The sequence below is a fragment of the Pseudophryne corroboree genome, chromosome 7 (genome assembly GCF_028390025.1).
Source record: "Pseudophryne corroboree isolate aPseCor3 chromosome 7, aPseCor3.hap2, whole genome shotgun sequence".
NCBI classification, from domain to species: Eukaryota; Metazoa; Chordata; class Amphibia; order Anura; family Myobatrachidae; genus Pseudophryne; species Pseudophryne corroboree.
Window position 1 is genome coordinate 95395165 of NC_086450.1, and position 12999 is coordinate 95408163.

The window sequence follows — 12999 nt, forward strand, 5'->3', positions numbered from 1 at the left end:
CGTCCCCCCGCATGTCAGGGAAGATGATCGTAGCTGTGCTAAATTTAGCATAGCTACGATCAACTCAGAATGACCCCCCATGTGCGGAATGTGTGGAGGGAAAGGGTGTGGAGTACATTCTGCCAAACACTGCAATGATACTAATCGCATGTGTACTAACATATGCAATTAGTATCGCAAAGGACAGCTCTTCTGAAAATGCATTCTTATCATTTGGATTGACAGGAGACATCCTAAAATAAAGGTAGATATTTTCCTTTTCCTTCTATCTCAATGTTCCTTGCCTAGGGGACAACATAAGTACAAATTGGCTCATCTTACCCTGCTGTCCCCATCTTACCCCACTTTGCCCATCTTAACCCACTCTCCTCTACACTCTCCCCCTGGAGCGTCAGAACATTTATGGGCTGGGGGGGGGGGGCAAGATAGATCCTCATTTAGCGCCCCCTGTCCCCTACATGTAGTATATAGATATATAATATACAGTATTTTGGCCCATATAAGGATATTATTTTCTCAAGCTAACATTTTATTTTACGATACAGATACAGTAACATTCCTCGTGTTGACATTTGACATGCTTATGCATATAGGGGTCAGCAGAAATTTGTATAATGTATTTTACCTTAATTTACATTACATCTGGCTTTTTGTTTAAAGCTTTCACTAATTTCGCACCAATTTATCCTGGTCCCCTGAAAAACATCAAATGGGAATTTAACGGTGGGTGCAAACAGCTTTGCATAAAATGTGCACTTAAGACACATTGTTAAATAACCCTGATATTGTTAACAGAGCTTCATCTTCCTGTACTCTGTACAGTATTATAAAGGATGGATACCCACGGCCTGATCTGATTATTTTAAGTAATTGTCCTGGTATGCTACACTGCTGCAGAGCCTCTAGTTGATTAAATAGAGCAATTCAGATGGGGATATCAATCCCCTTTAAGGAAATGAAATATAAATACAGTATACTACAATCAGTCTAAAGGCTAATTACAATTTTCAGTTTCAAGTGGAATTCAATGTTAATCATTGACTGAAAATCTTCTTTACAAGAAGTCCAGCATTCCACCTGATCAGTGTAGTCCCGTAATGTCTGACTACATGCAGTTTTGATTCTCCTTTGAATCTTTTAATTGTAATGCTAGAGGACCACAAGAGACATTGAGGGACACAGTACATCAGATAGAATGATGGGCTCTAGGTTAGTAATATTGTTGATCAATGTGTAACATATGGAACTCCTCCCAAAGCTAAACTTCACCTTATAGTTAAGTTTAATGAAATTGCCACCAGCCAAGTTTAAGATGAAGAGAATTCGGGTGAAGTTAGATTGGTTCATTGGATACAAAGCTACATACCCAGTAAAATCCATTGTCATTTTTATTAGCCAAGAAAACAGATCTGCCTGGAATGTGGCTCTAATGTACTAGAAGCATTTATCCCAGAACGCTCATTAGAAATACAGCTTGGATTCTGGTTTATGGGCCTTATTAAGCATGGAATGCCAAATCGCAAATTGTCTGATTATCGGCTGACTACGCATGTGTTGTGTCTGCATCACAAGTGCGATCACAGGCCCAGCAATGGGCCTAATTTAGACCTGGACGCTGCAGCTACAGCGTGTTTGCACGCTGAAGCCCAGTGAGGTGTTCGCACGCGCACCAGTCGCACTGCACGTGAGCACACAGTGAGATGCGAAGGCATCTCACTTGTGCGATTGCCTTTGCCTGATTGACTGGCAGCGGTGGTCGCGGGGCGGTCGGGGGCATGTCAGCGGCATTGGGACGGCGTTGCAGGGACGGGGGGGCGTGGTACGGACAACGCAGACGTGTCCGACCTGTGTGCGGGGTGGGCCACGGCAGCTGTGTGACGTCAAACGCAGCCGCTGCAGCCAAAAACACGGCGTGTAGCCATCTGTAGGGAGCTACTAGGCAGGTGCGAAAGCATCGCCGCTGTACGACGCTTTTACACATCTGCGGGGGGCGGGGCGGGGCAGGGCCTGGCACGCGGGGCGGACTAGCCCTGTGCTGGGCGTCCTCCCTCATGCCTAAGATTTTGATCGCAGATGTGCGTTTTTGTGCACATCTGCGTTCAGGTCTGAATCACCCCCAATATGAGATCGCCAAGCAATATGCAATCACTAGGTAGTGGCCGTTAGTGGGAGGTAACATGGGGAGTGGTTTGGAAAATGCATGCGTGTCGTGGCCATTTTCAGGGCGTGCATCTGACGTCAGCTGCGATTCCTTCGACTTAAAACATGGCGCCCAGTGCGACTGCATTCCCAATGTTCTAAGTAGCCCTGGGTTATCTGCAACTGTCGATGGTACTCGATTTCTGCATGTGCATATCACTTGTTATTATTATTATTATTATCCTTTATTTATATGGCACCACAAGGGTTCCACAGCATCCAATTACAGTTCTGCAACTGCATACATAATTTTGCGATTGCATCGGTGGGCATCTTTTTCCTTTCTGGCCGGCTCTTCACGTGCGATTTGTAGCAGAAGCAGGATTGAGAAAACCACACTTTCTTTCTCAATAGCGATCCAAGCTGAATATGGTCCAATATGAGAAAGTTGCAGTGAGAGCTTCTAGATTCCTGTAGTGAAATTATTCTATGAGACAATGAAGCCCAGTTTTTATTTTCAGGTTAAAACATTCTTGGAGGACATTCTAGATAAGCTCCCCGAAGGCTTTAACATGTCAGATATAACGTCAAAGACGGCCGAGCACTCTCCATACATCCTTGTCTGCTTTCAGGAATGTAAGAGGATGAACCTACTAATTCATGAAATCCGACGTTCGCTGAATGAGCTTGATCTTGGCCTTAAGGTATGAACGCTGCCTAGGATGCTCTTATGCATCTACTTGTGTGCTACGCACTAACTTTGTTACATTAATGTTCTAAATCCGGAATTTTTTATGTTAATCTTTGCACATATTTGGTCTATGTCAGAAATGCTCATTTCTCCAAAGTCACGACACTAGCTGAAAATACGGCCTACTAACATACTTGGTCCCCATCAACTTCATCTACTGGACATTTTCTTTATTTTTCACTCAAACTGCTGCTTATTTGACAGTCTTTTATATATATATTATAACTCATGTATAAGGGGACACACGAGATTGCCTTAATTTCAAGTGTTATTTTTATAGTCAGTGTTTATTTATTTATTATTTATTAACAGTTACAGATGGGGCCGCGCTCATCTAATGCGGCTCCATCGTAAACGTGCACTCCCGACGCCGCTAGATGATCTGGCGTCTAGCTACACTACGGGAGTGCACAGAGATGCTCCCATTGCAGTGAAAGAGGCACGTGCAGATCTCTCATGCACACGCGCCCCAGGCGCTGCAATAGGCGGGACTCAGTAGGCGTGCTGCGGTGGAGGCGGAGCCACGATTAGCGTGGCTCCATCTGTATGTATATAGGGCAGCACTTTACAGAGAATACTTCATTCATTTACAGAAAATCCTGACCCAGTGGAGCTTACCATCTATGGGGTAAATTTACTAAGATGGGAGTTCTATTTAAGATGGGATGTTGCCCATAGTAACCAATCAGATTCTACTTCTCATTTATCTAGCACCTTCTAGAAGATAATACCTGGAATCTTAAATAGAACTCCCATCTAAGTAAATTCATCCCTATATGTCCTATTACATGTACACACATATACATAATAGAGATTTTTTTTTTATTTTTTTTTCAAAAGTCAACTAACCTGCCAGTGTTTTTTTGGGGTGTGGGAGGAAACCAGAAGCCCTAGTGGACACCCACAGAAAGACATGGAGAACATACAAACTGCACACAAAATGGCCATGACCAGGAATTCAGTGAGCTCATAAACTCAGTGCTGTGAGGCAGTAGTGCTAACCACTACCCCAATTGTGTTGATGATTGCATTGGTTAATACATAATAACATTTGTGGGCACAATAACAAGATATTACATTGGCCCCATGTCCCACTCCATGTTGTGAATATTGAGCCTCCACTGTAGATACTGAAGAAGGCACAGCCACATCACATTGGTGACACCTCTATGACAGGCCTATAGGCACCCAAACAGGCCCTGGTACTTTGTATACACCCCTCTCTGCTACTTACGGCGGCGATGCTTTTGTACCTGACAAGTAGCTCCCTGCCAGCACAGCTACTGCGTGCTGGCAAGGGGTTAACAGCCACGTCCTGGGTCGCAGTGGCTGCGTGTGACGTCATGCAGCCGCCGCCGCCGCCCCCCCCCCCCCCCCCCCCCCAAACGGTCCAGACATTCCTCCGTTGTCCGGACCGTGCCCCACCAACAGTGTTCTAATGCTCCCTCCCGCTCCGCGACCTGTCAATCAGGCAGAGGCGATCGCACCAGTGAGATGCTTTTGCATCTCACTGGAAGCACATGCGCAGTGCACCCGCCGCACGGGCACACTGCGCATAGTAATTCAGACTGCGATCGCTGTCGCTGCAGCGATGCACTCTGAATTACCCCCACGGCAGTGACGTGCGGTCCCTGCCCCACGGCTGCGGGAGGGTTGGGTTAGGTTTAGGGATAAGGTTAAAATGTATACTGGGATGCATCGGGATTCTGTCCATTGGGATTCCGCCGTCAGTCTTCTGATCCCAACTGCCAGTCTTCTGATCCCAACTGCCAGGATTTCGTACCCAACCCTTTTTAAAGGCTTTAAAGATATCAAAGTGTCGATGGTTTACTGTTATAGCAGGACGCTTTCTTTCAGAGAGAAATATTAAAGCAAAATTTCTACAAGTCATGATATAGTTAAACTTGGCACAGCTTTACGCAATGCAGGATCATTTCTAAATGAATGTGATACTGGCTCCCAAGTGAAGCTATCTGTTCCTGACTCTGCAGAGAGAAAATACTCAGCAATGATTGTACAGCCAGCAATGCCTAAATGAGTCCCATAGAGACTAGACTTGCCGCTCAGCTCGGGATGTGGTCCGTGCAAGATCAGTGTCTTCTTCTGGCATTTTGATAGACAAGTGTTGAGACTTGCACTTCAAGCTGCGTCTCCGCTGTTTGAACTGGTGTTTTCCAAGAATACATAGAGAGAATAAGAGAAAGCAAGAATACCTTACCCTTGGGAAAATCTATTGCTGCGTAAAAGCACATTTCTGCAATATTCCACTCAAAGCAAATAACATGTAAGGCATTGATCCAGGCAAGGGCCTGTATTTATACTTATTCTAACAGAAGTATATAGTCTGGGACGTCTGTTCTGCAGCTGGCTAAAAGATTTTTTTCCGAAACTGTGGGGAGGATGGATCTCAGCTGAAGTCCATATCATAGTTTCCTATTCTCCCTGAATGAAAGGGAGACTCCTAAATTTTAGGCAACTCTCCTGGGAGACCCAGGAGAGGGGCTAACCTTACAAACTACTGAAGTAGTGAGTAGTCATGTCCCTGCCCCCACTGCTGAACGACTTATGTCATTGTACAGCGGGGATGGGGTTGTGATTATGCGTTGCACCTCCCAGTTGGACCTCTCCCCTCTGAGATGTACCAAAGGGATAAAGTAAAAGGTAGGCAAGTATGCTACTGTAAAGTTCAGGAAAAACCTAGGATTTATTTATTGTGCCTTGCACCTGCTGTTGTATTGGGATGTAGTTAATATACCGGCTGTCGGGATCCCTGTGTTCAGGATCCTGGTGTTCAGGATCCTTACGCCGGAATCCGGACAGCCGGTAAAATGCCCACTTTTGGAACACTGACCACTCCCCAGTATTCCCACTTGGGTGGTGGGTCCACGCCACCAGCTGCGGGAGAATAGAACCCGTGCCGAGCAAATCTCACCACCGGGCCCAAAGTGTGGAAAGCGCAGCTGCTGGTATTATGGCTGGCAGGATGCCGTGGTTGGGATCCTGACAGCCAACATCCTGTCAGCCGGGATACCATCCCGTTGTAATTACCTCTGTAGGTCATGCAAAATGTTTCTAGCATCTTATTTTACAAAGATCTTGCACTTCAGGATCTTTACTCATCTCTAATAATTGTCTGTTTCCTAGAGGTTACATAGTGCAGACTTTCTGCTGACATAATTGTGCCAGAAAACACGTCTATGCACTCTTGCAGCCCCAGCACATGAGGCACCTAACCTGAGATACTTTAGTTATTGCCACTACTTAATATTCCTTTTAGTAAATTTAGTTACTCGTCTGGCGAATGCTGATCGTTCTGCATTGTTTAGGCATCAACTTCCAGCACCTTGTGTGAGCCTGTGAGAGGGAAAGACGTGCTCTTTACCATTTATCATGTCATCTTATCACAGCCGAGATGTGAAAAGCAAATAGCTCACTGATGTTTTCTTTTGTTAGGGTGAGTTGGCAATATCTTCCGAAATGGAGCAACTGCAGTCAGCCCTTTTTTATGATTACGTGCCTGACACTTGGATGAAGCTGGCTTATCCGTCAACATACAGCCTGGCTCAGTGGTAAGTCTGCTGCTCCAGCTCATGGGAAAATCGAGGTTTGTCTTGTTATGAGGCCTGTTTATTAAAACGCCATCATATGCCCAAATACCGGGCCTGATTCATAGCTGCCCACTAATGCTGCCACAGATACGATTTTTGACTCAGAGGATGTGCGAAAAAATATGCTGATTGAACAGCTGCCGGGATTTCTATAGAGACGCCCCCCCGGAGCTTTCACAGCTGCCCGCAACTGCGTACATCTTCACGGCTTTGAAGCAGATCCGGAATACATTGACTCCTCAAGTAGTCACGCTGGAGACGTGATTCCTGCATACAGGATTGCAGTCGACGGCTGATACATGCCCCAGAAATAGTCTTGACATGCCCACCTTTTTGCCGCCACCCCCCTTTACCTCCCACAAAATGGCCGCTTTTGGCAAACACTTGCTGGAGATGATGGAGGGATCTCAATGGATTCCTCTTTGCACTCCGGACTCTCTAACAATAGGTAAGAGCATGGTAGGGTTGGCCATCAGTCGGTTAACCCTTGATGGTCACCATTGATGGTACCATTGGTGGCTAACCCCGATGGTATGGTACCATTGACAGGAGAACTATTGATGGTTTCACACAATGATGGTCATCCCTACTTTATCACTCACCATCGATGGCTGAGAGCTATTGGGTCCGCCATCGATGGAGAAGCCATCTACCATTGGTAGTTGATCAATGACTGTTGGACGTCCGTAGAGCACGTTAACACTGTGTGGCAGTCCAGTCCAGATGCCACCCCAGGTGTTTGAAGGTCAGGGCACAATAGTTTGGGTGCCCTGGGCCAAAGCGACCTGGGATTAGGACTGGACCAAGAGGAAGCCCCAGTGGGGTGTTGGATACATTCAGGTTGTCTCTTTAATATTGTGTCAACGATTGTCTGGCAGTTGGAAATGATAGTATTGTATTGCTGTTGCTACACAGAAATACCCTGCAATTTCATACATGAGATCCCATCCATGCAGGTCCGGTCCAGGTATTGGAGCAAGCGCTCCCAGCGATCAGGCACACCTGTGCCACACTTGTATAAAACTTGTTAGGGCAAGGGCTCAGGGCTCCTGATGCCAACAAGTGGCCAGGCGATAGAGGGCGGGCCAGTGGGTTAGAGACAGGGAGCCTGAGATTTGTGTACACGCTGTTTGTGGACCAGTGCCAGATTAAGATATCCGGTAAACTTTCTGTGATAAAGACCGGTTTACTGTGCTGTGAAAGTAAACGGATTGCTTTTCCCTACAACTGTGTCAGCGTCTTGTCTGGTGGAAGGTCGCTTGTTACAATGCCTGTAGATATCTTTAGTTATCTAAGTCAAGCGCTTGACATATAACACAACTGCAATGTCCCCATACATTGTACAATTGTAAAAAAAAAACAATTCGGATCATCAGTGGGGGTTTCTAAGTACTCAGAGAACAAGACTCTCCCTGTGTGCGCCACTAAATTGTGGCATTATACAGAAGTTGCCATATAGTAGAATTAAGGGGCAGTTTTATATTTTTCTTCCTTAATGACATTAATGTGTTGGGGGATTTGGGGGTTCGAGCGTATAAATATAGCTTTCCAATTTTTATTAAGACACCTCCAGACTTGTACAGCGGTATGTGAGTCATTTATTACAGTACAACTCCAACTTCTAAGTACATAAATGAAAGCGGTATAACTCCCTGTGTATAAATGAAGTGTTTTATTTATTAGCAGTAGTATAGGGATAGTATCATTGATGTAATATCCCCTTAAGCTGATCAATATTTGTCAGCCATCTGCTCCACAAATGGATGGTGTTCCACCATAAGGCATCATTGGACGAGGGTAATACAGGTTGAGTATCCCTTATCCAAAATGCTTGGGATCAGAGGTATTTTGGATATGGGATTTTTCCGTATTTTGGAATAATTGCATACCATAATGAGATATCATGGTGATGGGACCCAAGTCTAAGCACAGAATGCATTTATGTTACATATACACCTTATACACACAGCCGGATGGTAATTTTAGCCAATATTTTTTGTAACTTTGTGCATTGAACAAAGTGTATCTACATTCACACAATTCATTTATGTTTCATATACACCTTATACACACAGCCTGAAGGTAATTTAATACAATATTTTTAATAACTCTGTGTATTAAACAAAGTTTGTGTACATTGAGCCATCAAAAAACAAAGGTTTCACTATCTCACTCTCACTCAAAAAAGTCCGTATTTCGGAATATTCCGTATTTTGGAATATTTGGATATGGGATACTCAACCTGTAGTCAGTTGACACCTGGGGGTAAATTTACTAAGATGGGAGTTCTATTTAAAATGGATGTTGCCCATAGCAACCCACCAGATTTTGCTTATCATTTATTTAGCACCTTCTAGAAGATAATAACTGGATCTGATTGGTTGCTATCGGCAACATCCCATCTTAAATAGAACTCCCATTTTAGTAAATATACCCCCTGGTCTCTCTAGCATTCTAAAATATATTCTCTAATTTTACAAATATTGATATCTGCTGATTTTCTAATAGAAAGGAGTGCAGAAATGTAATTTTTTGTGTAGTAGTGATATGACTGTATCAAAAGTGGAGTCTGCTGAAGCTAAGAGGGTGAGTGTAATTGAAATCAGTATATATATCTTCAGCTAGTCAAGTGGTATGACACAGTGGCCAACTGAATAAGCGCCGTTTCCCTTTATAAGTTGCAAAAAAATCATTACCTACAATTTGTTTGCTGGTTTCTCCCTCTTTTCATACACTTAGACTTCAGTCCTTAATGTTTTATTGAAATTGATTTTAAATTAGCACTATTTTTATCGCACATAATGACTTTCAAATAATCCAGAATTTATCTTGCTTTCCCATTGTCTGCACTCTGGTCTTATACAATATTTTCAAAAGAGATTCATTGAATTCCATATCTTCAAAGGGATCTGACTAAAACGCATTAAAGAGTATCTGTACTGTAATTGTGTGGAAAATTATACTGATTTAAAACAAATTCTTGTGGAAGTGAAAATGTAAGTACAGCCCGAAAATTTTAAAAGTGCCAATTTGTTGTTCTCACTGGGAAAAGCTGTATGCGGTAGCAAATTACATGTTTTTATATAGTGTTCAGTATGGCTTCGCTTCATAATAAATTGAACGTGAATCCATTTACATAGTGGGTTAACTAAGATGAACAGGCACCTGTCACGCTATCCTTCAAAGAAAGGGAAGATATCACGCAGGAGGAGGAAAGAAGACAAGAATGCACAAACACATGCTTGATGATCGCTCTGATTAAAGGGACATTATGCAAAAAAAAAAAATCATTTTTTTATAATCAATCAATATTTCACACTGAGTAGAAAAAATGTGCTCTCATCCCATATTGCAGAAAATATGTTTCTATGATAGACCAGTCTTCCATGCCATTTTTCATCATAATTTAGCCACTAGGTGGCACTGTTCCCTTAAAGGCTTCAATTTCCTTTTATCCCATTGTCAAGGGGCAGTCACATTACCCACAGAGATAGGGCACCTTTAGTTATACTTTGCAATGGTTTATCACATTTTACAACCCTGTTTTACAGTATTATGGCCTGGATTAATAGTCCTAGTTAAAGATTGTGATAGATGCAAATTTAAACCTTGGCATTGTGGTAGATGTGTGCAGAGGTGGATTGGGATGGAAAAACAGGCCGGAAAATTTATGGAAGCAGCCCTCATGGGGGTGCAGTCTGATCAGTGGGTGGGATCCCTCCTCATAGGGCAATTGCGGCCTTCCTTGCGTTTTTTGCTGCAGTTGTGTCTGAGACCAGGGGCGGATTGGGAATTTAAAGTGTCCCTGTAAAATTTTGTAGAATTGGCCCAACATGGGCAGAACAAGAAATATAATATACCGTTTAGCCATGGCAGCATCACTGGATGGCTGAGTTGCTGTACTGCAGAGATGGAATAACAGAATGAATGGGGACAAAGCAGTGTGATGAGTGAGGTGGGCTGCCTGACAAAACAGGCCCCACAGACATGTCAGCCTACCAGAAATCTTCCTGGTGAGCCCTATAGCCTATCCGCCCATGGATGTATATATGTATGGGTAAAAGTGAAGACAAACCTTCTACTATATTCTTGCAGGTAACTATGAAATTGCCGCAAGACTAAACAAAAGCTTGTATTAAAGTGTGTGTGTGAATCGGTTCATTTGCTTAGATAATATTGCAATCTGTCTATACTATTAATAAAATTGTTAATTTGTATGTACAGTATGTTCAAGAACTACTGAACCAATATTGATCAGGTTTTCACTGAAATGTTTCCTGAGATCCTCCGAGTAACATAGGCTATGAATCATCTCGATATCATGTTAATTGGCTAATTATTAGTGAACAAAATCATTAAGGCATCGAATCGCCTCTGTTGTTATGCCACAGAGCAGGTAGTGTTGGGGTCAGAGCCACACATGGGTAATGGGGCAGAGGGGGAGAGGCACACCTGTGTAGTAGGGCACAATAATGGGGCACCTCCTGTCATTAAGGAAATGTTTATTTTATTTTAGTGCAGCAACACAGTGCACATTGGTACGAAGTAGGAGGGGGGGCACCAGTCAGTGTTGTGGGGTGCAGTGTGCTGAGAGAACTAATACCATTTGCCAGTCCCCTGCATGTCCCTGACTGCAGTGCTGCTAACTCAGGTGGGCAGCGGACATCTTTTGGCTTCTGGCTGACTGCTCAGGTTTGTGACTGGCTCCGCCTCCTGTCAGCCAGGGACATGCATGCAATGCCAAATAGTGTTAGTTCCTCACAGCATACTGCACATCATGACACTGACAGGTGCCAAACCGGCACGTGCCTTTGCACACTGTTTTGCTGTACTTGAATAAAATAAAAAATGTCCTAAATAACAGGGGACGCCCCATTATTGTATGGCCCACCACCCATGTGTGCCTCTGCCCCCTCCCCCATTACCCATGTATGGCCTTGGTACCACCCACCCCCCCTGAATCCACCTATGCATGTGTACGTTGTTGCCACATCGCTACCACCAGACACCTGATAAAGACGAAACATGTGCAAGTGAGACAAACTCAAGTCCACGTCTATAGCACTCTCAGTCGCATGGGCACTGTGCGGGGTGGATCCTTATGCATCGTACGTGTACATGCGAGCGTTATAATACTTTAGTTTCTCTGACGTCCTAGTGGATGCTGGGGACTCCGTAAGGACCATGGGGAATAGCGGCTCCGCAGGAGACTGGGCACAAAAGTAAAGCTTTAGGACTACCTGGTGTGCACTGGCTCCTCCCCCTATGACCCCCCTCCAAGCCTCAGTTAGATTTTTGTGCCCGAACGAGAAGGGTGCACACAAGGTGGCTCTCCTGAGCTGCTTAGTGAAAAGTTTAGTTTTAGGTTTTTTATTTTCAGTGAGACCTGCTGGCAACAGGCTCACTGCATCGAGGGACTAAGGGGAGAAGAAGCGAACTCACCTGCGTGCAGAGTGGATTGGGCTTCTTAGGCTACTGGACACCATTAGCTCCAGAGGGATCGAACACAGGCCCAGCCATGGAGTCCGGTCCCAGAGCCGCGCCGCCGGCCCCCTTACAGAGCCAGAAGCAAGAAGAGGTCCGGAAAATCAGCGGCAGAAGACATCCTGTCTTCACCAATGTAGCGCACAGCATTGCAGCTGTGCGCCATTGCTCCTCAGCACACTTCACACTTCGGTCACTGAGGGTGCAGGGCGCTAGGGGGGGGCGCCCTGAGCAGCAATAAAAACACCTTGGCTGGCGAAAATACATCACATATAGCCCCCAGGGCTATATGGATGAATTTTAACCCCTGCCAGAATCCATAAAAAAGCAGGAGAAAAGTCAGCGAAAAAGGGGCGGAGCCTATCTCCTCAGCACACTGGCGCCATTTTCCCTCACAGCTCCGTTGGAGGGAAGCTCCCCTGGCTCTCCCTTGCAGTCACTACACTACAGAAAGGGTTAAAAAAGAGAGGGGGGCACTAATTAGGCGCAGTATTAACAATACAGCAGCTATAAGGGGAAAAACACTTATATAAGGTTATCCCTGTATATATATAGCGCTCTGGTGTGTGCTGGCAAACTCTCCCTCTGTCTCCCCAAAGGGCTAGTGGGGTCCTGTCCTCTATCAGAGCATTCCCTGTGTGTGTGCTGTGTGTCGGTACATTTGTGTCGACATGTATGAGGAGGAAAATGATGTGGAGGCGGAGCAAATTGCCTGTAATAGGGATGTCACCCCCTAGGGGGTCGACACCTGAGTGGGTGAACTGTTGGAAGGAATTAACAGTGTCAGCTCTTTACAAAAGACAGTGGTTGACATGAGACAGCCGGCTACTCAGCTTGTGCCTGTCCAGACGTCTCATAGGCCATCAGCGCCCGTTACCTCAGTTACCATCAGCGCCCGTTACCTCAGATGGCAGATACAGACGCCGACACGGATACTAACTCCAGTGTCGACGGTGAAGAGACAAATGTGACTTCCAGTAGGGCCACACGTTACATGATTGAGGCAATGAAAAATGT

The 12999-nt window shown here is 44.9% G+C and overlaps 1 protein-coding gene across 4 annotated transcripts in view; it reads left to right on the plus strand.

Annotated features, from left to right (window-relative positions):
* LOC134944673 (dynein axonemal heavy chain 11-like) overlaps positions 1-12999 on the plus strand; it is a 697358-nt gene that overhangs the window by 644739 nt on the left and 39620 nt on the right. For all 4 annotated transcript variants that reach the window (XM_063933444.1, XM_063933440.1, XM_063933441.1 and 1 more), the window contains 2 exons: positions 2661-2843; positions 6344-6459. In XM_063933444.1, the coding sequence (XP_063789514.1) occupies positions 2661-2843; positions 6344-6459 (299 nt within the window). The remainder of the gene's footprint in view (positions 1-2660; positions 2844-6343; positions 6460-12999) is intronic.